Raw genomic sequence first — 27,541 nt, 5'->3', positions numbered from 1 at the left:
GCCACACTGTTTCAGACGGGACCCTTTTCGTTGTTGCGCTTCTAAACAAGAATGGTACGACTATGACTGCAACTTTCTTTATAGGTCCATGACTGCGAGGTGTGATATTTCAGGCCAACTGGTAAAAGAGTGTGTCACGGCTTTCAAACATATAAACCATAAAGCCTATGGGCGCCTCGGGACGGACTTGTCAACGCGCTGCGGCATCACTTACTTGATGTTGTTTTGATTGAAGATCGGCAGGTTGTAGTGGCTGCATGCTTGAATAAATGAGCGTGTGTGTTTGTGTGTGTGTGTGTGTGTGGATGTCTGTGTGTGTTGCGAGGGTATGCGATTTCAAAGTAACAAACAAACAAGCTCAAAGCCGATGCATGCATCCAAAACTATTCGTTCAAAACCAAATAAACAAATCAAAAACAGAGTCGCTTCTTCGCTTGAAATACTTTCTTTTATTTTCCAAACTTGGGAATTAATACGGCGCGGTACCGAGCGGTTGAAAACAATGTTGGCGTCTCCTGTGGTTGCCTTGTGAACCTGCGTTATATTACTTAAAAGGACTTTGGCAGTAATGTTTTAAACCCCGCCATTCACGCAAGTGTAAACCCGAGCAGCATATCTGCGTGCCTGCCTGCTTTCAGCGCGTAATTATTATTTGTCATCATTATTTTTAATTATTTTTTAATTAGTAGTTTAGATGAGTCGATTGATTGAAAAATTTGTCTAAATATTTCTGTTTGTTGTTTTTTTTATTACTGTCATATACCGTGAAACCGTTAGAATTGAGAAAAATACTGCTATATAAATTTTTGGTCGTACCGCCCAGCAATTTAGTAGCGCTAATTGGCACTAGTAAAAGATAGACTGAGATCCACAATGGGCCCAAAGAGACTCATTCATCTCTGATCAGTCCATTGAAAGCGATATTCTGCGCAAATTGGATTTTACCAGCCTCATTAGGGAGTTCTGTTTGTCGGTCCCTGGAAATACGTGGTTGCAGCAGCTATGGGGAATTCACACTTGTTTCTGTCTCATTGCTGTTTTAGTGAAGGCTGTCTGTGTGTGTGTGTGTGTGTGTGTGTATGCCAGTGCTTCCGAGTGTGTGCGTGAGGGCCATGTAATAATCCTAGCACGCTTTTACACATGGCACTGAATTTAGTTTTTTCTGCGGGATCAGTAAGGAGGCCTCACAAAAATAGTAGCCTAGGGGCCAATGACCACCTTAATCCACCACTGATGATGACCTTGTTATGAACTCAATGTTCATATTGGATTGACATTTTTATTTTATTGAAAAAGGAAACACCGGAACAGGAGATGAAGTGTGACAGTAAGTTCTTTTTCCACATGTTTCACTGTGTTAATGACTAACAGATAACTTATTAATATCCAGTGATTTTCTAGGGTTACTGACGCAAACACAGTCAAATGATATCGCTGTGATTCAAAACATTTCATCCTATTGTACCAGAGAGTCAGAGCCTACCCAGCAGAGGGACCAGAGTGGCAGATCTACTGAACAACATCATCTAGACATTAGATTATAGAATGGAGCTATCAATGTATATAAGACACTACTCTCATAGCTGGGGCGATGTGGCCAGCATAACGTCAGCTCAGTGGCGTTTATAAAGTACCTCACTGAGTCGTCATGACAAAACAGAGCAGGGACAAAGGGTAGGAAGACTTCTGTCCTTGTTTGACCACGATAATGGCAGCCGTCTCCCTACACGTATTCAGTCTGTCAATATGTTCTTCTGTGTAGAGGCTAATTCAGAGTGGAAACCAGGAACTAATTTAACTGATTATACATGATTAGAATATATGGAGCAGTTCATAATAATGTATCATGTTAGATTAAACTTTAACATGTATCACGGTTACATTATACTAATGTAACTAAACTAATGATATTGGCTGCTGTCCTGACATGTTACTTTTTTCTTTATCTCTATATAGACATGCATTGGCAAATTCAGTCGGTAAGTGTTTTTACTGGTTTGATACAGAACCCAATAATATGTGTGACCCTAGCTGGCAGTGGTGGACTTATTAGATGATGACCTTGTAATGAACCCAATGTTTAAATTGTATTCACATTTTTATTTTATAGAGAAAGAAAACACCGGAACAGGAGGGGAAGTTCACAGGTATTCCACATGCTTCACTTTGTAAATTAGTAACAGATAACTTAGAATATATTGAGCAGTTCATAAAGATAGGATGCATGTCTTTCATTACATCAATCATAGTCCTGAGAGCGAAGCATTTTATTAAACTAACATGTATCATGATAACATTAAAGTACTGACATGTATCATGATACCATTAAACAAACATGTATCATGATTACATTAAACTAACATGTATCATGTTACATTAAACTAACATGTATCATGGTTACGCTGAATGATATTGACTGCTGTCCTGACATGTTACTGTATTGTTTATCTCTATATAGAATTGATTGATCGATATAATAAGGTAAGTGTTATTACTGTTTTTATACAGAACACAATAATATGTGTGAAAGTTCAAGGAGTTTAATTGTAATTGTAGTACATAACGAAATACAGGTTGGCACTCTCTAGCAGCAGTTAGAGTTTAAATGGTTAAATGACACAAAACACAAAAAGACACAATGAGACGATGACAAATAAGACAATCACAAAGACAAAGACCAAATCACAGAAGTGTTTAAAACATATATAAATAGTGATATGTAGATTAAAAATGAACAGCAGTTGTGAAGTGCATAAAGATTTCATTGGAGGCCACAGCTGTAAAGTGCACAATAGTAATGGTACACACACACACACACAAACACACACACACACACACACCCTGTCCATATTGTGCCCATCAAGTCCAGTGTGTGTGTGTGTGGAGGGGCAGGGCGGGGGGGTTGTGGGTGGTGGAAGCTACTGCTCCTGGAGGAGAGTTGTCCTTAGTGCTTTGTTAGGGGGTTGAGGGGGTGATGGAGGCTACAGCTCCTGGGGGAAAAGCTGTTCCTCAGTCTTGTGGTGCGGGCCCGCAGTGTGCGGTACCTCTTCCCTGATGGTAGGGGGACAAACAAGGTGTGTCCAGGGTGAGTTTTATCAGTGCTTATTGACCTTGCCTTCGTCTTCAGGCGGTCACCACACACAGAGTCCAGGTCTGGGAGCTCAGCTCCTATGATCTTTATTGCTGACCTAACCACTCTGGCCAAGTCCCTCCTGCTCTCCGCTGTGCAGCCTTCATACCGCACACTGCAGCCCTGCAGAGGATGCTCTCAATTGTGCTCCTATAAAAGTTAATGAGCAGGTGTGTGGATAGACCAGCCTGTTTGAGCTTCAGTAGGAAGAAGAGCCTCTTCTGGGCCCTCTTTACAAGGTTGGAGAGGTTAGTAGCCCATGTTAGGTCCTTGGTGTTGTACGTCCCCAGGAATTTAACAGAGTCCACCCTCTCCACTTCTTCCCCATTGATGGTAAGTGGGGTCTGCGTGGTCCTCTTGGACCTCCTAAAGTCAACAAGGATCTCATTTGTTTTGGTGGTGTTTAGGACCAGGTTGTTTTCCACACACCACTCTGCCATGTGTTGGACCTCCTGCCTATAATGGCACTCATTGTGGTCACTAATGAGCCATACCACAGTGGAGTCATCAGCTCATTAGATTATGGTGTTGGATGAATGGATGGGTACGCAGTCAGGGGTGAAGAGGGTTTATAGGGCTGGGCTGAGTACATAACCTTGGGGCGCACCGGTGTTCAAGGTTGTAGTTGAGGATGTCAGATCCCCTACTCTGACATTCCGCGGTCTGAAACAAAGTCCAGGATCCATGAGCAGAGTTAGTTCGGGAGACCAAGATGAATGAGTTTGAGGACCAGTTTATGGGGGATTATGGTGCTGAAGGCAGAGCTGAAGTCCACAAAGAACATCCTTACATATGTGTTCGGTACTCCAGGTGGGACAGGGCTGTGTGAAGTGCGATGGAGACAGCGTCCTCTGTGGATCTGTTTGCCTCATGGGCAAAATGGTGGCTGTCCAGGTCCACAGGGATGTGGTCTCTGATGTAGACCAGTATCATCTGCTCAAAGCACCTCATGACTACTGGGGTGAGGGCGACTGGGCGGTAGTCATTGAGGCAGGGAATGGCAGATTTTGTGGGGATAGGGACGATGGTAGTGGTCTTAAGGCAGGTGGGAACTGCAGCTTGTTGCAGGGAGAGGTTGAAGATTTCTGTAAAGACTCCTGCCAACTGGTCGGCACATGAACTCAGTATACGGCCCGACAACCCATCAGGGCCAGTAGCCTTATTGGTGTCAATCCTTCTCAAGGTGGACCTCACCTGCTGGTGCTGAAGAGTGATTGTCTGCTCCTCCTCCTCGCTAACCAGTGCGGTGTCATGAACTAGCTTGTAATTCATGACAAAAAAGGGGAGACCACACAGTAGTATATTTAGTGTATTTATTTTGTACCAATAACCTCTGTAAAGAGATAACGATAAACCATGTAACCATGTAAACCATCAGTATCATCAGTAGTGTCTGTAGTGTATGGGTGCATGTGAATAGTGTAGTGTAGTATATCAGACCCATCTAAAGAACCTACAGCCCTGCTGTCTGGGTAGGATCAGAGAGAGTGAGATGGCCTAGAAGCCATCTTAAATAAGTGTGGAGGAGCCTGATTGGAATGGAGATCAGGTGTGTTGCAGCTCCTGCTGTCACACCTGAGACACGCCTCCACAATCCCCTGCACAACCACCCAGAGCAAGGTCATCACAGTGGTCTTATATTTGTAGTCAGTTATAGTTTTGATGCCTTTCCACATGCACCTGTGGGTTCATTACAAGGTCATCATCTAATAACTCCACCACTGCCTAGCTGGCAGTGGTGGAGTTATTAGATGATGACCTTGTAATGAACCCAATGTTCTTTTTTAATTTCATTTACATTTTTCTCTTATAGAAAAGTAAAACACTGCAACTAGATTTGGAGATCATTGGTAAGTTCTTATTCCACATGTTTCACTTTGTAAATGAGTAACAGATCATTTATTAATATCCAGTGATTTGCAAGGGTTACTGACTCACACCAAGTCAAATGATATCGCTGTGATTCAAAACGTTTCTGGGGCGATGTGGCCAGCATAACGCCAGCTCAGTGGCGTTTATAACGTAGCTCACTGAGTCATCATGACAAGAGCAGGGACCAAGGGTAGAAAGGGCGCTTTCACTCCTTTAGTTCGTAGACTTGGTACGATTCAGGGTGAAGTTGAGGCTTTGTTACATTTTCATTTGGTACAGTCAGCGTTCACACTGGACTCTGATAGGCCAACCGTATTGTAAACCAACGCCTCGCAGTCGGCGGGTCGTTCGTCTGTTCGACAGAACCTCCGAGGGAAACTCCCAACGCCTCCTAGTTGAGGACACTATCAATGGAGCAACTTTGTCCGGTCTTCAGTTTTCATTTTGCTTCGGTGTTCCTACAAATTAAAAATCATTTGGAGAAACTTCCACCATTCTTTAATTGAGTAATTAAAACAAGTAATCGATGACACACAATTTTATGAGCCACAGAATGTCTTTGCATATTCTTCAGGCCATATCTCGATAACTGCTTTCCCCTTCTTATTGCACCACATCTGACTCACTTTAATCTCAAAAAATTCACGTATACCTGGCTGAATATGGTTTTCATATTTCCTGTGTGTGGAAAAATTGCACACAAGGCATCGTGTGTCTTGTGGATGGGTTATAGTTGACTGCGGTCAAGCCGGCCGCCCTTACATTTGGATTGCACCCATTTTCTATCCTTTATTGCAAATTAATTGAAATGGCTACGGCCGAGCTGACATGGAGAGTAAGCGACTTTTCACATGTGACTACGTCCTGTTTTCAAAACAAGTTGTTAACACAGTTTATACAGAAACCGCAGTGCCGACACACTAACACAACATTAAGCATGTTATAGACGGGTCTGATTGCGTTATAAACCTAAAGCAAACCAAACTAGAGTTCACTTGGAAGCGGACATAGAACCCCGTTTTCAAGCAGACCACAGTTTTATTTTTCTGACCAAACTAGAGTAGAGAAAAGAATAAAGAAAGGAAAAAGTAATACACTTTGCTGCCCTCACTAGTTTCCATCTTGCAGCCTACTTTGCTCACTGAAAGGGGGGGGACAGGTTACCGTTTCATGCTAAACAATTACCAGACTCATTTGAAGTGCAGAGACCCCAAGCACCAGGGCAGCGTCTGTACACCAAGAGTACAGAACTCTCACAGAGCTGCTCCCAGAGATCTGCTCTGACTGTAAAAATGTACTTGGAAAGCTTTTTCAACGTTGTTGGACATTTTGTTACATCTATTATTTTGTTGATGAGTGCTGCTACCCTGGGCCCAGCGCCCAAAGTTGAACATATTTTTACTTTATTGCACGGTGAAAAAAGGCAGAAAGAGAGAGGCAGGCTTCAGGCGCGCAATTTAGAAAATGGAGAAAATAGGAGGAGGAAAGGAAAGCCTTCATTTTTGGTAGCTAGCTAGCTACTCTGCAGCAGCAGCTACAGGTTCTGTTTGTAATGTAAGGCTAACTTTATCTACTCTATAACCGACCAGGTGGAGCTGCTGGAGAAGGGACGTCTCGTCTCTGGTCCACACCTCTCCTCTGGGTACGTTCAACCCATTATTTGTGGTCTGTGCTTGTGTGTCTTTAATAATAAACTGCTATATTTTAGGTATTATTATTGTTGAATGTTACAGTTACGTCTTTACATTGTTACAAATTAATTGAAGGTCTTAGTCAAATTGTATAAAATGTATTTGTACAGTGCTGCCTTATATGCAGTAGAATGAAGGATTTAATGCAGTGATGTAACAGCATGGATGAACTGTATGTTTGAACACAGCCTGCAGGTCTAGAGACATCCAGCCCTCCAGCTCCCTCCAGTGAAACACAGCCTGCTGAAGGTGAGTTGTGTTAATTGTGTTACAGCTGCAGTTATGTAACTAATGACATTATGAACTAATCCACATTATATTAAATATTAACCATCAGTTTACCCTGTACCTCTGAAATAGATGCGAGATGTAAGGGATAATCACCGAGAGGCAGGGCAATAAACAGTTTGATATGCCTGGCTCGTGGACGGCTTACTGCCCGAGACGAAGTCGACCAATGGTACAGAAAACATCTTGAAACATTAAGAAATAGTATGAAAAAGACATCTAAAATGAGTCTAAATTTGACGTCACATTTGGACTACAAATAGCCCTTACACGGAGGCCCCAGGGACAGCAACATTAGACGTTCGGTAGAAGTTGAAAAAGAGACGTCGCCTGGCGTTACCAAACAACCCCTTCAGTGGACTGAAATTTGTCGTCCTATAATGACAGAAAAGATGTCACTCCGACGACACATTGCGCAGTGGGATCATGAATACATTTCCTGCACCTGGCATAGGCGTCCAAATGACGTCCAAACAATGACCCCATTTCAATGGTGAAATGTTGAACGTCAATATGACGTCCAAGTTTGGTCATCATTTGACGCCCAAATAGTGGACCAAGTTTGGACGTCAAATAGATGTCCAGAATTGGTCATGGACCGACGGACTACAGACATGATCTGAACGTCTATCCAACGTCCAATTTTTAGTGTGATATTAGACTGCAACTTAATTCAATTATTCTTTAAACCAAGATGACCTTTGGACCTTTTTTCACTTGTGTACTGATCAGTACTGGGCCCGGTTTCCCAATAGCGTCCACTCTTAGCACGCTATTTTTTAAAATTAATTGATTAATTCATATGTTCATGGTTGTTGCTGTCGGAAAACGAGAAACAGCAATTTATTTAAATGGAGCGTCGGAGAAATGCTATGGACCCGAAGTGAACTGACAATTGCAGTTATCCAATTGAGGAGCATAGTCGAACTATGGCTGAAATCTGAATAAGCTGTGCATGTAAACGTACTGACTGGCTCACTTTGAAATACGCCCTTGATACGGAGCTGTTATCTGCTGGTTTGTTTGAGATCAGTGTCTCTCGCTCGCACCCTCGCTCTCTTGAAAATATCGACCGGGAAAAAGTTTAAGTCACCTTTATTCGTCCTCTGCTTCTTATTCGTCCTCTGCTTTTGACCCATCCCATGAAGACATGCACACCGCAGTAGGTGGGAGTTTCAGGTGCCTTGCTCAAGGGCACCTCATCCGTGGATGAGGACGTAGGAGAGTGCTGCACTACCTTGTCCACACTTTTTGTGTCCCAGTCTGGATTCGAACTCCTTAACAAGTAGGCCACGGATGCCCACCACAATGGCTGGCATGGCGTCACAATTCTTTAAGGCTACCATGAAATTATTTACTGAACTTTTTCCCACAGACTGCATTTCCATTAAATAAACAGATAAATGAAAAAATAAATATATGCATTAAGAATCACTTGATTACTTAAAATAATTAAACCAGGAAATCTAAAATAAGCACGGGTGGTTCTGGGGGGGGCTCATACACCCCATCAGCCCCTCCCTCCAAACGTTTTTTTTTTTTTTTTTACCCCCGTCCGGATGGGGAGTCGATTGCTTGTGATGGTGTGGCACTGACGCACAAGGCGGAACTTGAGATTTATGATATATCATACTGACTTTATTTTTTACCCAGTTCAAAGGAGAAATGCTACAGCTACAGGAAAAAAAATGGTCCAGAAAACACCTTGAAACATTGAGAAGTAGTATAAAAAAGGCGTCTAAAATGATTCTAAATTTGACGTTGAAAAGACGTCACTCAGATGTCACATTTGGACTATAAATAGCCCTTACAAGGAGGTCCAACGGACATCAACATTAGACGTTCGGTAGAAGTAAAAAAGAAAGACAAAAAAATTTCGCCAGGCGTTACAAAACAACCCCTTCGGTAAACTGAAATTTGACGACCAATAGTGACACAGAAAAGACGTCACTCCGACTGCTTTGTTACGCGTACAAGTTCCATGTTACAGGTATGCGTTTCTATTCAGGACGCGTTCCCTTTAAGATACGCGGTTCCGATCGGCCTATCGAGTGACTCCAGGAAGTAAACTCATTTTGCGTCTAGCTGGTTCAGTAAATCTAGAACAATTTAATTACATCCGCCAAAATCTTGTGCTTTACATAGCATCGTTGGTACGTATTTTGATTTAATTTTAAGGTAGTAATCACTATTTTGACAAGTTTGTATAGTTTTCATTGTAAGACACTTCTGATTTCTCTGCCCTTTTATTTGTGTGTTGCAGTTTCACCTTTTCCCATGTGCGTCCAATAAACCCGTGGAAGTGAGATATACGTCTGCAGAGTCTTGGTGTTTTGGGAAAGAGTTTAGCTGGCCGTCAGGGTATTAACAGACATACTGAGGACGGCACACCGACGACACATTGCGCAGTGGGATCATGTATACATTTCCTGCAGTGGGAAATGTCAAGGGAAAGAGGCGGTGGTTGAAAAAAGTATTTTGACCGCCGTTCAATCGTTGCTCCTAATGGTTTATTCGTTTCTCAGTATAATTTCCATAATTTAGAAGACAGTTTTGTTCATTTTTTAATTGTTGGTGAGCGAATCAAACTGAACTCGCCTATTGTACCAACGGCCCAAATCAATAACAGCCGAGACAACATTGTTAATTCAAACATGCCGTTTGATTTGGCCTCAATTGACTACGGATGCGACCTTGGAATGAACAATTAAACAACTTGGCCTACCCTGCTATCCTGCATTATTATCCTGCTACGCCTCATATCACGTCCTTCCATTAACTGTTAAAATACCTGACTTAAAACCAATGGTGAAACACAACACTGCCAATGTGGCAGTTTAATGAGCAACGGGGATTTCTAAAGGTTACTGTACAGTGGCGGCGACTAGAGCCAGGCACCGAAACATCACTACGGTAGAGCTAAGAAGGTCCTACGAGCGCTTCAGACCAACCTTACCAACGAACAACGTACTAAAGAGATTCGTAGTAAAGAACGTTTCGGGAAACACGCAAAATGTTAAGGGAGATCTTTAAGTAGAGGTTACGAATGACTCAGCGTTAAGAAGGCTTAAAGAAGGTTTCGGGAAACCGGGCCCTGCGGTCAACCGTTATCTATAATCATGCTCATTGTGTGTGTCTTGTTTTTTGTGTGTGGTTGTGAGGGTTGGTTGTGTGTCTGTGTGTGTGTCTGACTGTGTGTGTGTGTCTGACTGTGTGTGTGTGTGTCTGGCTGTGTGTGTTTGTGTGTCTGGTTGTGACCTCATCTCCACCTGAGAGTACCCAGCTGCAGAGCTGCTCCACTGGGCTTCAGTCTTCAGTAAGTGTTGCTGCATGTGGAGGCTGGCTGTATGTCCTGACTCTCTGCTGCCTTCTCTTCCAGAAACTACACCGCTAATGTCCAGAGATCCTGAGGACGATGTCATCAGGAGAGACATTAGTGCCTCCCAGTCCATCCCCTTCACCTCCCAGTCAGCCTGCTGGTCGGCTGCTGGAGGGAGAGACATCGAGATGGGTCCAGTCCCAGGATTCCTTAACATTGAGCGTGTTTCACTATTGAAGGTGAATGACATTACAGGAGACAAAGTAACGCAGTTCTAAAAATTCTGGATCAACCTGAAAGTGAATCTGATGTTTCAAACTCAGAAACTAGAGGAGGAAATATACCTGGCAGATTATTTTCTGATGCCAGCTTTCACAGAAGAAGAGGCGTGGTGTGTCATCATTATTTGATCAATCCTCACATTATACTTCTATATGTGACATACAGAGCAAAGACAAGCGAGGGGTTAATGAATAGTGTGAGGTCTGGTCTATAAGGCGTCCTGGGATATGATGGGTAACGTTTGTTTGGTTCCAAGCTCCACATCTCTTGGGCGTCCACCATGGAAGATGTACAGGGAATGTTAATACGGAGATAAGGAGATGTTGGGTGAGAGGAACCACTTGTCTTTGAGAGAAAATTGTAGTATATTTTATATATTTACGTTTTTAAACGATGACATGTACATATTTCACCCATACAACTATATTTTGTTTGTCTGCTAAACTTCTACTGCACTGTACATCAATGAGGATATCTTATTTATATTTAATGGCTTTTGCTTTTTTAAGTGTAATTCCTGTGCTTTTTATTTACTACTGTTCTTGAGTTGATCAGGAAGCATTTAGGGTGCTGGGATTAGCATTAAATGGCCTTCTTTCGTGTGTCAGTCAAACATTGTTAGTTACATATTATTGTTTGTGATCAAGTGGAGCAAGAGAAGGGCTGGTTGTTGGGGTATCCTGTGATGAGGGCCCAGGAATAAAGGGTTGAACATTGCGTCTTAGCTTGTGTTCTGTTTGTGACAAGGGACCTGGAAACTCCACCTAAAGTCTGGTCTCACGGGAAGATTGAAATAGCACAAAAGGGCACAAGGCCGCTGTAGACTAAGACAGGGAAACAATCCAAACAAAGGAAGAAAAGACAGGTCACCTTCTGAAGAGTAGTCAGGGATCAGTCAGAGGGCAGAACCACAGGCTGGAACCAGACCGGCAGGAGCCAGGCAGGCAGGAACCAGACCGGCAGGAACTAGGCAGGCAGACTACAGGGCCTTTTGAACTGACTAGGTAAGCCAAGACCAAACGTAACATCAATCTGACAAGTTGGCCCTGACAGCCCAGGATATAAATAGGAGTAGTTAACAAACAATGAGGAACAGGTGAGCAGGAAAAAGGGTGGGAGACCATGATGGACAGGTGAGAGGCGAAGTCAGAGGCACTACAAAAATAGTGGTTCACATCCTACCTGATGAATCGCACTTATCAGGTAACATGGAATGGCTCCTTGTCCAAACCTTGCATGCTTGATACTGGTGTCCCTCAAGGCTCTGTACTGGGGCCTCTTCTGTTCTCCCTCTATACCAGATCTCTGGGCTCTGTAATTACATCCCACAGCTTTTCCTATCACTTCTATGCTGACGACACTCTTTGCCCACACATGGACTTACTGGTCACTGTTGAGAACATCACTGTATCTCCTTCTCCGACTGCCAAAAACCTTGGTGTAGTGTTGGACAATCAGTTATGCTGCACCGCAAACATCACTGCGGTGGCCCGATCCTGCAGATTTGCACTTTACAACATCCGCAGGATCGGCCCTTCCTCACAAGGGAAGCAGCTTAGCTTCTAGTCCTGCAGAAGCTGCAACTCGCTCCTGGCTGGACTCCCTGCCTCTGCGATTAAACCCTTGCAGCGCATCCAGAATGCGGCAGCGCGCCTCGTGTTCAACCTACCAAAGTTCTCACATGTAACCCCCCTCTTCCGAGACCTCCACTGGCTCCCTGTAATAGATTGCATCAGATTCAAGATGATGGTACTGGCATACAAGGCAGTCGATGGAACTGCCTCTGCCTACCTCCAAGCATTAGTAAAGCCACACACCCCAGCTCGATCCCTCCGCTCAACTACCTCAGCTGGACGTCTGGTACCGCCATCGCTAAGAGCAAGCAAAGGTCGATCAGCGAAGTCACAACTTTCCTCTGTTTTGGGACCTCAGTGGTGGAACGAGCTCCCTACCGATGTCAGGATCGCAGAGTCGCTCACCAGCTTCCGCAAAAGACTCAAAACTCACCTGTTCAGAGTTCACCTCGACTCTGCATAGAAACCAATGCACAGCCACCATTGAATGTTGTTCGTCCTGGCACTTGTACATTGCACTTATTCAAGGTACTTAATTGTGTAGCATCTACAGTAGCTGCTATCATTGCTTTACACGGGGAATGGGTTAGCCTAGCGATTGTAATACTTGAACTTGGTTCTATGAACATCTTTACTGTACCGACAGCGATATATTGTTTCACTTCTTATGACAAATGTACTTATTGTAACAAATGCACTTATTGTAAGTCGCTTTGGATAAAAGCGTCTGCTAAATGCCCTTAATGTAAAATAGACACATGGTGGACAAAACCGAGAATAACCAGCAGGAGGCCACAGAGTCACTGAGCCCAGACAGGTGCTGACAATCAAAGATTATAACATTTCTTGTTATAATATTTGTGGGTTGTCCATTGAAAAAAATGATTATTGTGTAGAGTGTATGTATGTACACAAGTGTACATATTCCCAATACTAATTCGGACAGCTTGTCATGACAATTGTTTCATTCCAAACCAGAATAACCACAACGGACACACCTTTTGACAGGGTTATTCGAAGTTAACGTAGCGGTAGCAGCAGGGTTTAAGCTAACTTTGGCTGTTGATAACTGGCTTTAGCTCACTACACCACCCCAAACCTAGTCTGATGTTGTTTACTCACATATAATTTCATCACCCAATGAAAATGACCCAAAATACAGGGACATATTATACCACCAGGTGTGAGTGTGATTAGCCGTTACAAGCCCTTTGAAAATGTGCAGCTTCTGACATCACAAGTGGGCGTGTCCACCTAGATTTGTACTGGATAGATCAGTCAATCAGCCTACCCAGTGGACTGTAGCAAACGTTGCTCATCAATCCGTCATACATCTAAATTTGTTACCGATGTGGCTGACGTTCAGACTTTTACCGTTCAAATCTGTACTTGTTTGTTCATAAAACTCATTTAGCTCCGTTGTCATTATTGTTTTAAGAAGCCATGCTGGTATGCCTGTTGCAGTTAATCCACGGGAGCCGGTAAACAGTGCGTGAGCGTCGTTCATCGTCCACAAAATATATGAGTGCGTTCAATGAACGCCGCTCTTTTAGCGCGTTCATGCACCCCACTGGCTGGCAACACGAGGTTCTGGTGAGGACCTCGCGCGGTTCAGGTGGAGGGGTTGGGTTAGAGTGAAGGAGCTTTAGGGGAACCCGGGGACTGTAGGCCTCGCGTCGGTCTCTCAGCAAGGGTCATGGCCACGGCGCGCCGTTCTCATGTTACATCTGATTAAAACTATACCTCTGAACAATGACCATGTTAGGCTGTTGATATTATAGTGTACCCCCTCTCAATGGGGGTGCAGGACGACCGTGAAACTCGCTATGCTAACACGCTAGCATGCCCTGCATAGCATTACATTCATACCACAGAATGAAAGCAGAAAATGTTTTCTCCGGAGTCTCTGAATGGACTCGTTTCCACATGGGACCCAGGACGGGGACTGACCTCAGGGCTGGCCCCCTCCTGCTCCGCCTCCTTCCCCAGGATCAGCTCTCCCTCCACCAGCAGTAATGGAGCAGTAATTTGTCAAGTAATGGATATTACTTGACAAATGGTTTTGTAACCACTGTATTAGAGTTGGATGGAAGTAGTACACTGTATCAGGTGACGTTAACTACATTGGTGTCCATCAGGGCGGGGGAATAAATCAACCACTGACGTATATTCATAAAATCAAAACAATTAAAACCAAAAAAAAATACAACAATCATAATATAAGGTCTCTTCCGTGAAACTAGACATTTTTACACCATTTATTTACCTTTTATTAGAGTTCTAGTATAGTTCTAATAAAGTGTTATACTATACTATATATTATTATGTGTGACCCTCACCCCCCCCCCCCCAAATTCCACATTGGAATGTGGAATTTGTCTCTGTCACGTTCAAGTGCATTGTGGGTAGAAAACACAGACAGGTTCAGGCAAGGGCTTCATACCGGCCTCCTATTGATTCTAGCTGACGGACCTGTCATCCCCCTTTTATAGGATACAAACACACACAACACACACACACACACACACACACACACACACACACACACACACACACACACACACACACACACACACACACATACACACAAATAAACCAGAAAAAGTAACAGGAAAAACAGACGCAGCGCGTCGTCCCTATTCACTCACATACTATTCCCTAAATAGTGTTTATGATATAGAGCACTATATAGGGAACGAACAAACGAGAATTCGGACACTACGCTGAACATTTCTAAACGTCTTTTGCGTCAGTAAATGCGCCGGGTATTTGTGTGACGCAGACAGATGCGCCCACATCATGTGAACAAACCGGGCACCCACGAGGTAAGCTGGAGGTTGTATTGATGTTGAATGTTACATTTCCTTGATCAAGTTTTCTTTTATTCATTTTGAATGTTATATTTTCTATGTTAAATCCCAAACAAATTGTTGACATTTCTAAACGAAAGCCGGAGCCGGAAAAACACGACCGTACTGCATTGTGGTATACGGGAGTAACATGTAGGGAACATCGGATGTTCACTCAAATTTGGGGTATTTTAAGTCTACTTTATAGTGCGTGAAATTTACCACGGAGAATTCGAACACCACTACAAAATGGTGAGCACCCTATATAGTGCACTGTTAGGGTGACCAGATGTTCCGCTTTGTGCGGGACAGTCCTGCATTTCCATGACTTTGAACGCGTCCCGCAAATTGAGACGTTGTCCCGCATTGTTATTGACAGTCAGACTCGATTTTTTTTTTTTTTGGAAATGCGTGATTTATCATCTAGCATTTATCAAATAGCTGCGTGCGGAGACAGCAGGGCTGTCATCAGGGGGAGGGGCAGGTTGTTTGATCATGTCAATGAAACTTGGTCTCGGACGCAGGTTAAGGGCACGCCCACCACCAAGAAGCAATGCAAGGGCGATCCTAGTCAATCGCCTAGGGCGGCAAATGCGTTGAAGGCGCCCTCTGGTGGCGGCCTTAATTAATTATGAAATATAACTAAATAAGCGAAATAAAACACGTTTATCAAATATGTTTCTAAATAGAACGGACAAGGGGGGAACGGGGGATTATCTGTTATTGCGGACTGAAACCCCCACTGAAGGTCCCAGGTCGCCTCGTAGTCTTTGTCCCACTTCTGGTGAATTGGGATCTGGTCACCCTATGCACTGTATCGGTGATAGGGAACGATTTCGAACACAGCTACGCAAACTCATTGCTCCCACTAAAGTTGAGGTGAGCTAAAAAAGGAGGCTAAACTGGCAGTTTACAGATTAAGATGTTCAAATGTGTTTCAAAAACGTTAAGCAAAAACATGCTTAGATAAAGATGTTAAAATGTGTTAAATGTGTTTAAAAACGCACAAAGATTTTTAGAATGTTTCAAAAATATGTTAAAATGTTTCAAAAAATGTTTCAAAGAAATATGATCAGAGATGTTTAAAATACGATCAGATGTTTAAATTGTGTAAAATAATTAAAAGATCTTTCAAAACACAGGGATTTAGAACATTCTTTTGGGGGGGGGGGCTCAGCTGAAATTTGTTCTCTGAGGGGGGGCTCACTCTCTCATACTTTAAAAACCCCTGTACTAGACCATTTACTGGCCGGTCTTTGCCTCTCCAATGCGGCGTCGACGTTGAGGTACGATCTAAAGGCCAATGCCTTGTCTTTGTATACATGTCTACGCCTGCTTACCCCGCCCACTTCCTGTTCACCCCAACATCAGGCTAATGTCAGTTAAGAAACAGCATTTTCATGCTTTAGAATCGGACCTACGGACCAACACACTGATTCACCAAATCAGTTTCATAGACCTCTGCGTTATGAAGACATACAGACTGGACCCACTATGATATACAGACTGGACCCACTATGACAATATACAGAGGATTATAGAAAGCAGGTGGGTTAAAATAGAAAGGAATCACTCGTTATGAAAATATCTACAGACAGATAATGACGGCTGTTTTAAAATTTGTAATGTCGTGTGATATACACAGCTGTAGCCCCGTTCAAGTGGGCTCCAGCCGTGCAAGTGTAGCTTTCATGTTTTGAAGTGGAAACACGACTCAATGAGTGAAAGCACATCATGGTGTACCCTACCATACTAAGAAAGCCATGAAGAAAAGCCTTAGCATAAACTCCCCTCTATGAGGCTGTTTCATAGTCTATGGCAGTACAGACAGTCCATGGTGTATGATAACCCATGATGTACAATAGCCTGGCTATCGGACGGGTTGATAAACACACTGCCCTTTAGCGGCCACAACAGGAACATATTCAGAGTCTGCATTTTAGATACTCCTGTGTTTTTAGTGTAGATCGCTTTTTTTGCGCTTTCTCGTGTGTGTCTGCTCTGCATCCCAACCTTCCGTTAAAAAGAACAACCCCTTTGCCTCGTGATCTGCCTTGTAGTATAGTCTATGCTATTTCTGATGACATGTTTCAAGCTAACAGTTATGAATGGTTTCTTCTTCACATAATAGACAACACCATGTATGGTTTAATGATTTTGTAGATAAGTTAAAGAATACAAACATGGCCACTTTGCCAAGTCCGCTAAAGCCAAGACAGACCAAAGGTTTACCTGGGTAAATAAGAACATGTAGGCGTGGTTTATTTACCATTCCGCCCACTCCCAATATAAACGTTAATTTACCTGTGCTTGAGAGATGCTTCATGAACCACCTCCAGAACGCAAGCTTGTTTACCTTGTGTCTCCGTTAGAATAAACCACGTGTTGAACATTTACCAATCTCCGAGTCATACCTAGCCCGAGACAGCCATACCACAATGGATCTAATTAGTTTTTCATCACTCGGCATAGACATTCAGGGACATCTGGATACTTACTGCAAGTAAAGCAATATATTTTATAGGTTGGGTAATTACTTGTTAATGAAGCCTACATTCAGATGTATTACATCCTTAGGGTGCCTTGACCCCTGAGCTGTGCGGTCCATTTGATCGACGCCAGGTGAGAACCGCAAGGCAATGATGATATGGCAGCCAATGTGGCCAATCGTATACAATCATGTTCAACCAAACAATGTATCATACCATATTTTGCCTTTTATATGTTACCGCACAACCTTGTTGCTATCAAAATATTTCAAACCCGTTGATCGCTGGACGGCCATGTTATTTTTTAATGTTCAATTAATGCTATTAATATATTTAGTTTTATTTAATCTATATTTCATTGGCAGCTTTATTGCATCAGCAAATTATAAAAAACAGGTAGAATACAGAGTGAGAGAGGAATGCTGTCATACCGGTCCAGATGTTAGAGTTAAATATCTGAACTACAGCTAACGAGTTGACTAATTCAATCCCACAGAATGCCTGAAATAGCTAGCTTACTAGCTGTCTTAATCAAGCAATAGTTCTGTCTAATACAGACAACTGCATGTCTGGATTAACTAGCTAACTTGTTGAAACAATGCTATAGTTAAATAAATAAAATCAGTTTCAAGTTTTTGTTTAAATCATTTATTTCTTATTTCTTAGAGTTAACAGTCGATTGGCAAAAATGTTCTGTCCAACAGGAATGCATGTTTATAAACATTGTACAGGATTCACAAGTACATCGTGCGCACCTTGCGCAGAAGAATGACAAGAACAATGCTCTCGCTAGCCTATGTTCATCTAATATTTAGTTCACCAGCAGTGACATCTGCTGGAGAAATATGAAACGGCAGCCCTGGTTTGAGTTTTAATGTGACACGTGAATCGAGTCGAACGGAAGCGTAATCAATACATTCACATAAAAAAATACAATATAAAAATAATAATCTACTCTTTTTTTCTGTATTCTGAAAAAAATTGTAATGCTTGAAAAGATGATGCCCTGTTTTTATGAAATGAAGAGTTTATTATCTCTTTCTGAGAATTTTTTTCTGAGAAATGTTCATGAAAAAAGATCTGCTCTTATCTTTCTGAAATAATGTGATACCTCAAAATCCTCAGAACGACAAATGCTCATTCACTTGAGAGCTGTAATTCATAGAAGTCCCGCCTGTTGGGTTGAATCCAGTTTAATTCTGGTTTATGTTTGAGACGGTGGGCGATACTAACGTCCATCCGTAATATTGATGGTATTGTTATTGGTTTGTCCACTTTGCTCAGGAACCTCAGGAATGTGGGGTCGTTCAGACGGGACGCCCATCATGATCTCCTTGACATTGTGGCGTTTCTCCAGGATCAGTTGAACTGATAGGGCATGCTCCACGGATATAAGATGATGCATCGGAAATGCAATCTCTTCTGAGATATTTTAATTTAATGAGCGTGTGTTGCAGCTATTTAAAGGTTCAAACGAGGTCAAATATCCACCAACCTACAATAATGGTTTGGTCATTGAATTACCATGAATAAAACCAGTAGTGATTTGAAACGGCTTGCATTATCACACTTGCAATACCTGCCTTTAAGGGCAGGTATGAGTTTATAGTGGACCTCTTCCGTGCCTTCCTCAACGAGGGCGTATGGATGTATTCAAATCCGACCAATGAGAAGGCGTGACAGCGTTGACACTTCATGAATATTCATGAGTTCCTGGATTTTGTTGCAGGAGGACGAAGGAATGTGTTTCACCAGGAACTTTGAATGTTTGGACGCTTTCTATTAAGGTAAGGTAATGTAAACGCTGTCTATGTCAAAACTGAAATCCTCGTCATTATATTCAGGTCGTTCACACTTTTTTTGAAAGTTCAGGTGGTTTATAAAACTATAACTGCATGAAAAGAGTGATACGTTTATGGTGCCATTCTTACTTTCGCTTTCACTTAGTTCCCTCACGGAGAAACAACGAAGAACTCCGCGGTTGTATTTATAAAATAGGATTGGTATATTTCAACAAACATTCTGGCTCCTGGGAACATCATAAGAGACCCTGTGTCTCAGCTGATGAACCATCAATAGAGCCCTAACTCCAGGTGCAGACCTCCTATAGGCCTGGGGCCTGCTCATTGGGCTGGCCTACACACAGGCCTCCAGGCTGGTGATTGGCCCCTAGGCCCTGAGATCTTCTGCAGCCAGGTGACTGTTTGGGGTTTAGTATGCGTATATGTATGTGTGTATTTGTGCAGGCCTACATGGATGAGTAAGGTGGAGTGTTTCACACAAAGAAATCCTATATTGAACATAGGATCCAAATACCAAATCAATCTAGAAAATGATGTAGCCCATTGAACATAAAATTGGTACATTATATTTTTGACACACTTTTAACACTCACAAATGTATTAAGTTTATCACAGCAAAATGATAAGCGTTAGATCACAGTTAATGCAAACATAAAAGCTTAACAACTTTGTTTAACAGCTCTAATGTTTTATTTTGGTTTAGAGAAAAGTAAAGATTTTAATACATTTATTAACTCCTGAATTTTTTTTTATCCCTCCAGATGTTTCTGAACTTCAAGAAAAGTCTGTAGCTGCATGGCAATGAATGATTGAATAACAAGACTTGCACAGACACACAGAAGAATTATCTGCCAAAAACCATCAGATGGTTGAAGGTCATACAAACTGGACCACCATGTTCTTACAAATGATGTTCCTAATATGTTCAGTTTGTAATACTTATGGCGTTGCTAGTACTGCATCACCATTGTGTACCAGCGATGAATACAGAGTGGGACAGGTCTGCTGCCTTGCATGTCCTGCTGGTAAGAGTCCATTAACCCAGCTGTTGTCAAGCTGTTGTACAAAATACTTCTGTATGATTTCTTCAACCAAATCCATTGGAAAACAACATATTTGAAACGTTCTTTCCAACAGGATATAGGGTTCGTAGGGATTGCACAGCGACAACCAGTTCATTGTGCTCAAAGTGCCCCGATGGTACTTTCAAAGAAGACCTTAGCGGACAGAAGCAATGCACTGCCTGTACAAAGTGTGACAAAGGTACATCTATATTATTAAATGGAAACGCCCCCCATGCAACCCCCATATATTGTGTTGATGAGACCATTGTGTTTATGTTCATATCAGAGTTGTGTTGTTCATGTTTATATCCGAGAAGTTGTGTTGTTCATGTTTATATCAGAGAAGTTGTGTTGTTTATATCAGAGAAGTTGTGTTGTTCATGTTTATATCAGAGAAGTTGTATCGTTCATGATGATACCAGAGAAGTTGTGTTGTTCATGTTAATACCAGAGAAGTTGTGTTGTTCATGTTGATAACAGATAAGTTGTGTTGCTCATATTTATAACATAAGTTGTGTACTCTCAGGTTGTCTGTAACTGTTGTGATTGACAGGTCTTGGTCTGAAGGTGAAGAGGTCATGTTCATCAACATCAGATGCTGAGTGTGAGGCCCTGGATGGATTCTTCTGTAGTGACTCAGCAGATAATGACACATTCTCAAAGGCCACATTGTCATGCCAACCCCACACGATGTAAGTGGAGTTAATTAAACAATCTGTCCATAAAGTACAATAATGGTTGTTAAGAATTAGGCCTGGGCAATATATCATGTACTGGTGTGGCTTTTATTTGCCATAGTCATAATGTTATGTTTGTTTACTCTCCAATTTAATAATTAAATTATCAGAATTAGACATTATAAAAGTGTCATTAATGCTTGATCATATATATAATTTACCATTTAGTCATTTTCTCCAAAGCGGTGTCCAGTGAATTCAGACACAGGTAGATACAGGTCATTAGGAACAGTTAGGGGTCGGGCATCTAGCTCAAGAACCTTCCTGAAGGCCTACAGGTTGGTTGTGGACATTGGGGATCGAACCCAGTACCTTCGTACCATCACCCAGTCTACTACTCTAGAACTAAACGTGGTTTTGTCCTTCTGGTTTCAGGTGTGGTTCTGTGGGAGGGGTGCAGATAAAACCAGGAACTGATTCAACTGATTCTACATGTTTTCCATATGTTACGATTGTGTTCATAATAATAGGATGCATATCTTTCATTATATTGTTAGTCCTGGGAGGTAAGCGTTGCATTCATCTATTTTATGTATCATGTTACATTCAACTCTTAACATCTATCATGGTTACATTAACCTTACATTTATCATATTACATTAAACTCTGACAAGTATCATGGTTACATTCAACTAACATATGTATCATAGTTACATTAAACTAGCATGTATCATGCTTACATTAAACTAACATGTATCATGTTTACATTAAACTAACATGTATCATGTTTACATTAAACTAACATGTATCAGGGTTATGCTGAATGATGGTGACTTCTGTTCTGACATGTGTTGTTTATCACTTCATAGCATTGGTTTATAGAAGACTGAAAATGGAAAGGGATTTAACTGGTAAGTTCTTATCCCACATGTTTCACTTTGTAAATGAGTAACAGATCATTTATTAATATCCAGTGATTTGCAAGGGTTACTGACTCTCACCAAGTCAAATGATATCGCTGTGATTCAAAACATTTAATCTAATTGTACCAGAGAGTCAGAGCCTACCCAGCAGAGGGACCAGAGTGGCAGACCTACTGAACAACATCATCTAGATATTAGATTATAGAACGGAGCTATCCATGTATATAAGACACTACTCTCATAGCTGGGGCGATGTGGCCAGCATAACGTCAGCTCAGTGGCGTTTATAACGTAGCTCACTGAGTCGTCATGACAACACAGAACAGGCACAAAGGGTAGAAAGACTTCTGTCCTTGTTTGACCACGATAATGGCAGCCGTCTCTCTACACGTATTCAGTCTGGCAAGATGTTCTTCTGTGTAGAGGCTAATTCAGAGTGGAAACCAGGAACTGATTCAACTGATTCTACATTAAAATATATGCAGCAGTTCATAATAATAGGATGGATACCTTTAAAATCAATCATAGTCCTCGGAGGTAGGGTTACATTGAACTCTAACATGTATCATGTTTCATTAAACTAACATGTATCATAGTTACAATAAACTAACATGTATCATGTTACATTAAGCTAACGTGTATCATGGTTACATTCAACTAACATGTATCATTTTACATTAAACTAACATGTATCATAGTTACAATAAACTAACATGTATCAGGGTTATGCTCAATGATAGTGACTGCTGTCCTGACATGTCGATGTGTTGTTTCTCTCTATAGAATTCGAAAAACAAATACATGAGATGGTAAGTGTTATTACTGGTTTGATACAGAACACAATAGTATGTGTGAACCTAGCAGTGGTGGAGTTATTAGATGATGACCAGAGGCGGATTAACATACAGGCTAGCCTCGGCTGAGCCTAGGGGCCCAGGTGTGCAAGGGGCCCTGGATTGGCCAGACTATTTTCAATTTTACTTAAAATAAAAAAAGTCTTCACCCCTATTGGCCCATAACAAGAACCATTAAAAAGTGAAGCAAATGATTGGGTATATGTGTGGGCCATGTCATATGGCCAGAGACATAAAGTCAATTTGGTTGTAAATGAATAAGTCATGTCTGCTGGACAGCAAAGAGGCAGAATGTATGAAAAGGGGAAAGCGAAGTGTTTCCATTTGTCGATATAGCTCTCCACTATTTATGACTTTGCCTGTGGCCAATGCCATTGGGGGGCGCTCTTTTTCAAAACTGGCGCTCGTGCTGGGCGGTATACCGGTTCACACCGCATACCGGTGTGTATTTTCGTTATGATATGATTTTTTGGTATACCTCCATACCAGTGTGTTTGATTACACAACGTTCGGGACGCTGCGCCGCGCGACACTGTTTCAGACGGGACCCTTTTCGTTGTTGCGCTTCTAAACAAGAATGGTACGACTGACTGCAACTTTCTTTATAGGTCCATGACTGCGCGGCGTGATATTTCAGGCCAGCTGGTAAAAGAGTGTGTCACGGCTTTCAAACATATAAACCATAAAGCCTATGGACGCCTCGGGAAGGACTTGTCAACGCCCTGCGGCATCACTTACTTGATGTTGTTTTGATTGAAGATCGGCAGGTTGTAGTGGCTGTATGCTTGAATAAATGAAGGTGTGTGCGTGTGTGTTGCGAGGGTATGCCATTTCAAAGCAACAAACAAACAAACTCAAAGCCGATGCATGCATCCAAAACTATTCGTTCAAAACCAAATAAACAAATCAAAAATAGAGTCACTTATTCGCTTCAAATACTTTATTTTATTTTCAAAACTTGGGAATTAATACGGCGCGGTACCGAGCGGTTGAAAACAATGTTGGCGTCTCCTGTGGCTGCCTTGTGAACCTGCGTTATATTACTTAAAAGGACTTTGGCAGTAATGTTTTAAACCCCGCCATTCACGCAAATGCAATCCCGAGCACCATATCTGCGTGCCTGCCTGCTTTCAGCGCGTAATTATTATTATTTGTAATTATTATTTTTAATTATTTTTAAATTAGTAGTTTAGATGAGTCGATTGATTGAAAAATTTGTCGAAAGATTAGTCGTTAGAAAATTAATTGTTAGTGGCCGCACTAGTGAACACCTGAAAAATGCATTAAAAAGAATACCGTCATATACGTGAAACCGTTAGAATTGAGAAAAATACTGTGATATAAATCTTTGGTCATACCGCCCAGCACTAATTGGCGCTAGTAAAAGATAGACTGAGATCCACAATGGACCAAAAGAGACTGAATCACTCGTCTCTGATCCGTCCATTGAAAGCGATATTTTGCGCAAATTGGATTTTACCAGCCTCATTAGGGAGTTCTGTTTGTCGGTCCCCAGAAATACGTTGTAGCAGCAGATATGGGGAATTCACAATTGTTTCTGTCTCATTGCCGTTTTAGTGAAGGCTGTCTCTGTGTGTGTGTGTGTGTGTGTGTGTGTGTGTGTGTGTGTGTGTGTTTATGCCAGTGCTTCCGAGTGTGTGCGTGAGGGCCATGTAATAATCCTAGCACGCTTTTACACATGGCACTGAATTTAGTTTTTTCTGCGTGATCAGTACGAAGGCCTCACAAAAATAGTAACCTAGGGGGCAATGACCACCTTCATCCACCACTGATGATGACCTTGTAATGAAATCAATGTTCATATTGGATTGACATTTTTATTTTATTGAAAAAGGAAACACCGGAACAGGTTAAGGCGTGTGACAGTAAGTTCTTATTCCACATTTTTCACTGTGTTAATAACTAACAGATAACTTATTAATATCCAGTGATTTTCAAGGGTTACTGACTCAAACACAGTCAAATGATATCGCTGTGATTAAAACATTTCATCCTATTGTACCAGAGAGTCAGAGCCTACCCAGCAGAGGGACCAGAGTGGCAGACCTACTGAACAACATCATCTAGATATTAGATGATAGAATGGTGCTATCCATGTATATAAGACACTACTCTCATAGCTGGGGCGATGTGGCCAGCATAACGTCAGCTCAGTGGCGTTTATAACGTACCTCATTGAGTCGTCATGACAACACAGAGCAGGGACAAAGGGTAGAAAGACTTCTGTCCTTGTTTGACCACGATAATGGCAGCCGTCTCCCTACACGTATTCAGTCTGTCAAGATGTTTTCTGTGTAGAGGCTAATTCAGAGTGGAAACCAGGAACTAATTTAACTGATTCTACATGATTAGAATATATGGAGCAGTTCATAATAATGTATCATGTTAGATTAAACTTTAACATGTATCACGGTTACATTATACTAATGTTACTAAACTAATGATATTGGCTGCTGTCCTGACATGTTACTGTATTCTTTATCTCTATATAGACATGCGTAAGCGACTTCAGAAGGTAAGTGTTTTTACTGGTTTGATACAGAACCCAATAATATGTGTGACCCTAGCTGGCAGTCGTGGAGTTATTAGATGATGACCCTCTAATGAACCGCATGTTTAAATTGTATTCACATTTTTATTTTATAGAGAAAGAAAAAACCGGAACAGGAGGGGAAGCTCAGAGGTATTCCACATGCTTCACTTTGTAAATTAGTAACAGATAGAATATATTGAGCAGTTCATAATGATAGGATTCATATCTTTCATTACATCAATCATAGTCCTGGGAGCGACGCATTTTATTAAACTAACATGTATCATGATAACATTAAAGTACTGACATGTATCATGTGTATCATGATACCACTAAACTAACAGGTATCATGATTACATTAAACTAACATGTATCATGTTACATTAAACTAACATGTATCATGGTTATGCTGAATGATATTGACTGCTGTCCTGACATGTTACTGTATTGTTTATCTCTATATAGAATTGATTCATCTTTATTATAAGGTAAGTGTTATTACTGTTTTGATACAGAACACAATAATATGTGTGAAGGTTCAAGGAGTTTAATTGTGATTGTAGTACACAACAAAATACAGGTTGGCACTCTCTAGCAGCAGTTAGAGTTTAAATGGTTAAATGACACAAAACACAAAAAGACACAATGAGACGATGACAAATAAGACACTCACAAAGACAAAGACCAAATCACAGAAGTGTTTAAAACATATATAAATAGTGATATGTAGATTAGATAGACACACACACACACACACACACACACACACCCTGTCCATATTGTGCCCATCAAGTCCAGTGTGTGTGTGTGTGTGGAGGGGCAGGGCGGGGGGGTTGTGGGTGGTGGAAGCTACTGCTCCTGGAGGAGAGTTGTCCTTAGTGCTTTGTTAGGGGGTTGAGGGGGTGATGGAGGCTACAGCTCCTGGGGGAAAAGCTGTTCCTCAGTCTTGTGGTGCGGGCCCGCAGTGTGCGGTACCTCTTCCCTGATGGTAGGGGGACAAACAAGGTGTGTCCAGGGTGAGTTTTATCAGTGCTTATTGACCTTGCCTTCGTCTTCAGGCGGTCACCACACACAGAGTCCAGGTCTGGGAGCTCAGCTCCTATGATCTTTATTGCTGACCTAACCACTCTGGCCAAGTCCCTCCTGCTCTCCGCTGTGCAGCCTTCATACCGCACACTGCAGCCCTGCAGAGGTTGCTCTCAATTGTGCTCCTATAAAAGTTAATGAGCAGGTGTGTGGATAAACCAGCCTGTTTGAGCTTCAGTAGGAAGAAGAGCCTCTTCTGGGTCCTCTTTACAAGGTTGGAGATGTTAGTAGCCCATGTTTGGTCCTTGGTGATGTACGTCCCCAGGAATTTAACAGAGTCCACCCTCTCCACTTCTTCCCCATTGATGGTAAGTGGGGTCTGCGTGGTCCTCTTGGACCTCCTAAAGTCCACAAGGATCTCATTTGTTTTGGTGGTGTTTAGGACCAGGTTGTTTTCCACACACCACTCTGCCATGTGTTGGACCTCCTGCCTGTAATGGCACTCATTGTGGTCACTAATGAGCCCCACCACAGTGGAGTCATCAGCTCATTAGATTATGGTGTTGGATGAATGGATGTGTACTCAGTCAGGGGTGAAGAGGGTTTATAGGGCTGGGCTGAGTACATAACCTTGGGGCGCACCGGTGTTCAAGGTTGTAGTTGAGGATGTCAGATCCCCTACTCTGACATTCTGCGGTCGGTTTGAAACAGACCGCAGACCTGCCCCTGGGGTCCGTGTTTTCAAAGTCACCCTCAATGCGCTGTCTGTTCTTGCCTTTGTCCTCTTTAATGCCCTTTTTAAGGTCTCGTCGGGCAGTTCTATAGGCCAGCATGTCACCCGACCTGAAGGCAGTATCTCTCGCCCTGAGCAGCGACCTCACATTACCGCCAAACCAGGGTTTCTGATTAGGGAACACCTTGATGGTTCTGGTGCGCAGTACTGTCTCGGTGCAAAACTGAATGTAGTCAAGGACGTTAGAGGTATACTCCTCCAAGTTGTCTCCCTGAGAAAATACCTCCCATACTGTGCCCTCAAAACAGTCCTGTAGTGATGTTACAGCTTCCTCACTCCATACCTGTACTGTCTTCACAGCTGGTTTGGTTCTACAGACAACTGGTTTATAAGATGAAATCAGTGTCAAGAAGA

At 42.2% G+C, this 27,541-nt stretch overlaps 1 protein-coding gene across 3 annotated transcripts in view; it reads left to right on the top strand.

Moving 5' to 3' along the window:
* LOC307079176 (uncharacterized protein) overlaps window positions 1–27,541 on the top strand; it is a 47,419-nt gene that overhangs the window by 14,755 nt on the left and 5,123 nt on the right. Inside the window, exons 1-12 of one of the 3 annotated variants that reach the window (XM_079741307.1) lie at window positions 19,207–19,281; window positions 19,442–19,690; window positions 20,058–20,321; window positions 20,434–20,559; window positions 20,914–21,052; window positions 21,473–21,603; window positions 21,907–21,948; window positions 22,744–22,769; window positions 24,670–24,700; window positions 25,328–25,350; window positions 25,482–25,518; window positions 25,834–25,856. In XM_079741307.1, the coding sequence (XP_079597433.1) occupies window positions 20,162–20,321; window positions 20,434–20,559; window positions 20,914–21,052; window positions 21,473–21,603; window positions 21,907–21,948; window positions 22,744–22,769; window positions 24,670–24,700; window positions 25,328–25,350; window positions 25,482–25,518; window positions 25,834–25,856 (738 nt within the window). In that variant the 5' untranslated portion in view covers window positions 19,207–19,281; window positions 19,442–19,690; window positions 20,058–20,161. Of the gene's footprint in view, window positions 1–1,296; window positions 1,328–1,956; window positions 1,980–2,110; window positions 2,148–2,458; window positions 2,482–19,206; window positions 19,282–19,441; window positions 19,691–20,057; window positions 20,322–20,433; window positions 20,560–20,913; window positions 21,053–21,472; window positions 21,604–21,906; window positions 21,949–22,743; window positions 22,770–24,669; window positions 24,701–25,327; window positions 25,351–25,481; window positions 25,519–25,833; window positions 25,857–27,541 lie in introns of those variants that run through there. The other 2 variants (XM_079741308.1, XM_079741309.1) reach the window with 2 other exon arrangements.

Source organism: Pollachius pollachius (genome assembly GCF_949987615.1).
Source record: "Pollachius pollachius genome assembly, chromosome: 8".
Lineage (NCBI taxonomy): Eukaryota > Metazoa > Chordata > Actinopteri > Gadiformes > Gadidae > Pollachius > Pollachius pollachius.
This window is presented reverse-complemented; position numbering and strand designations above follow the sequence as displayed.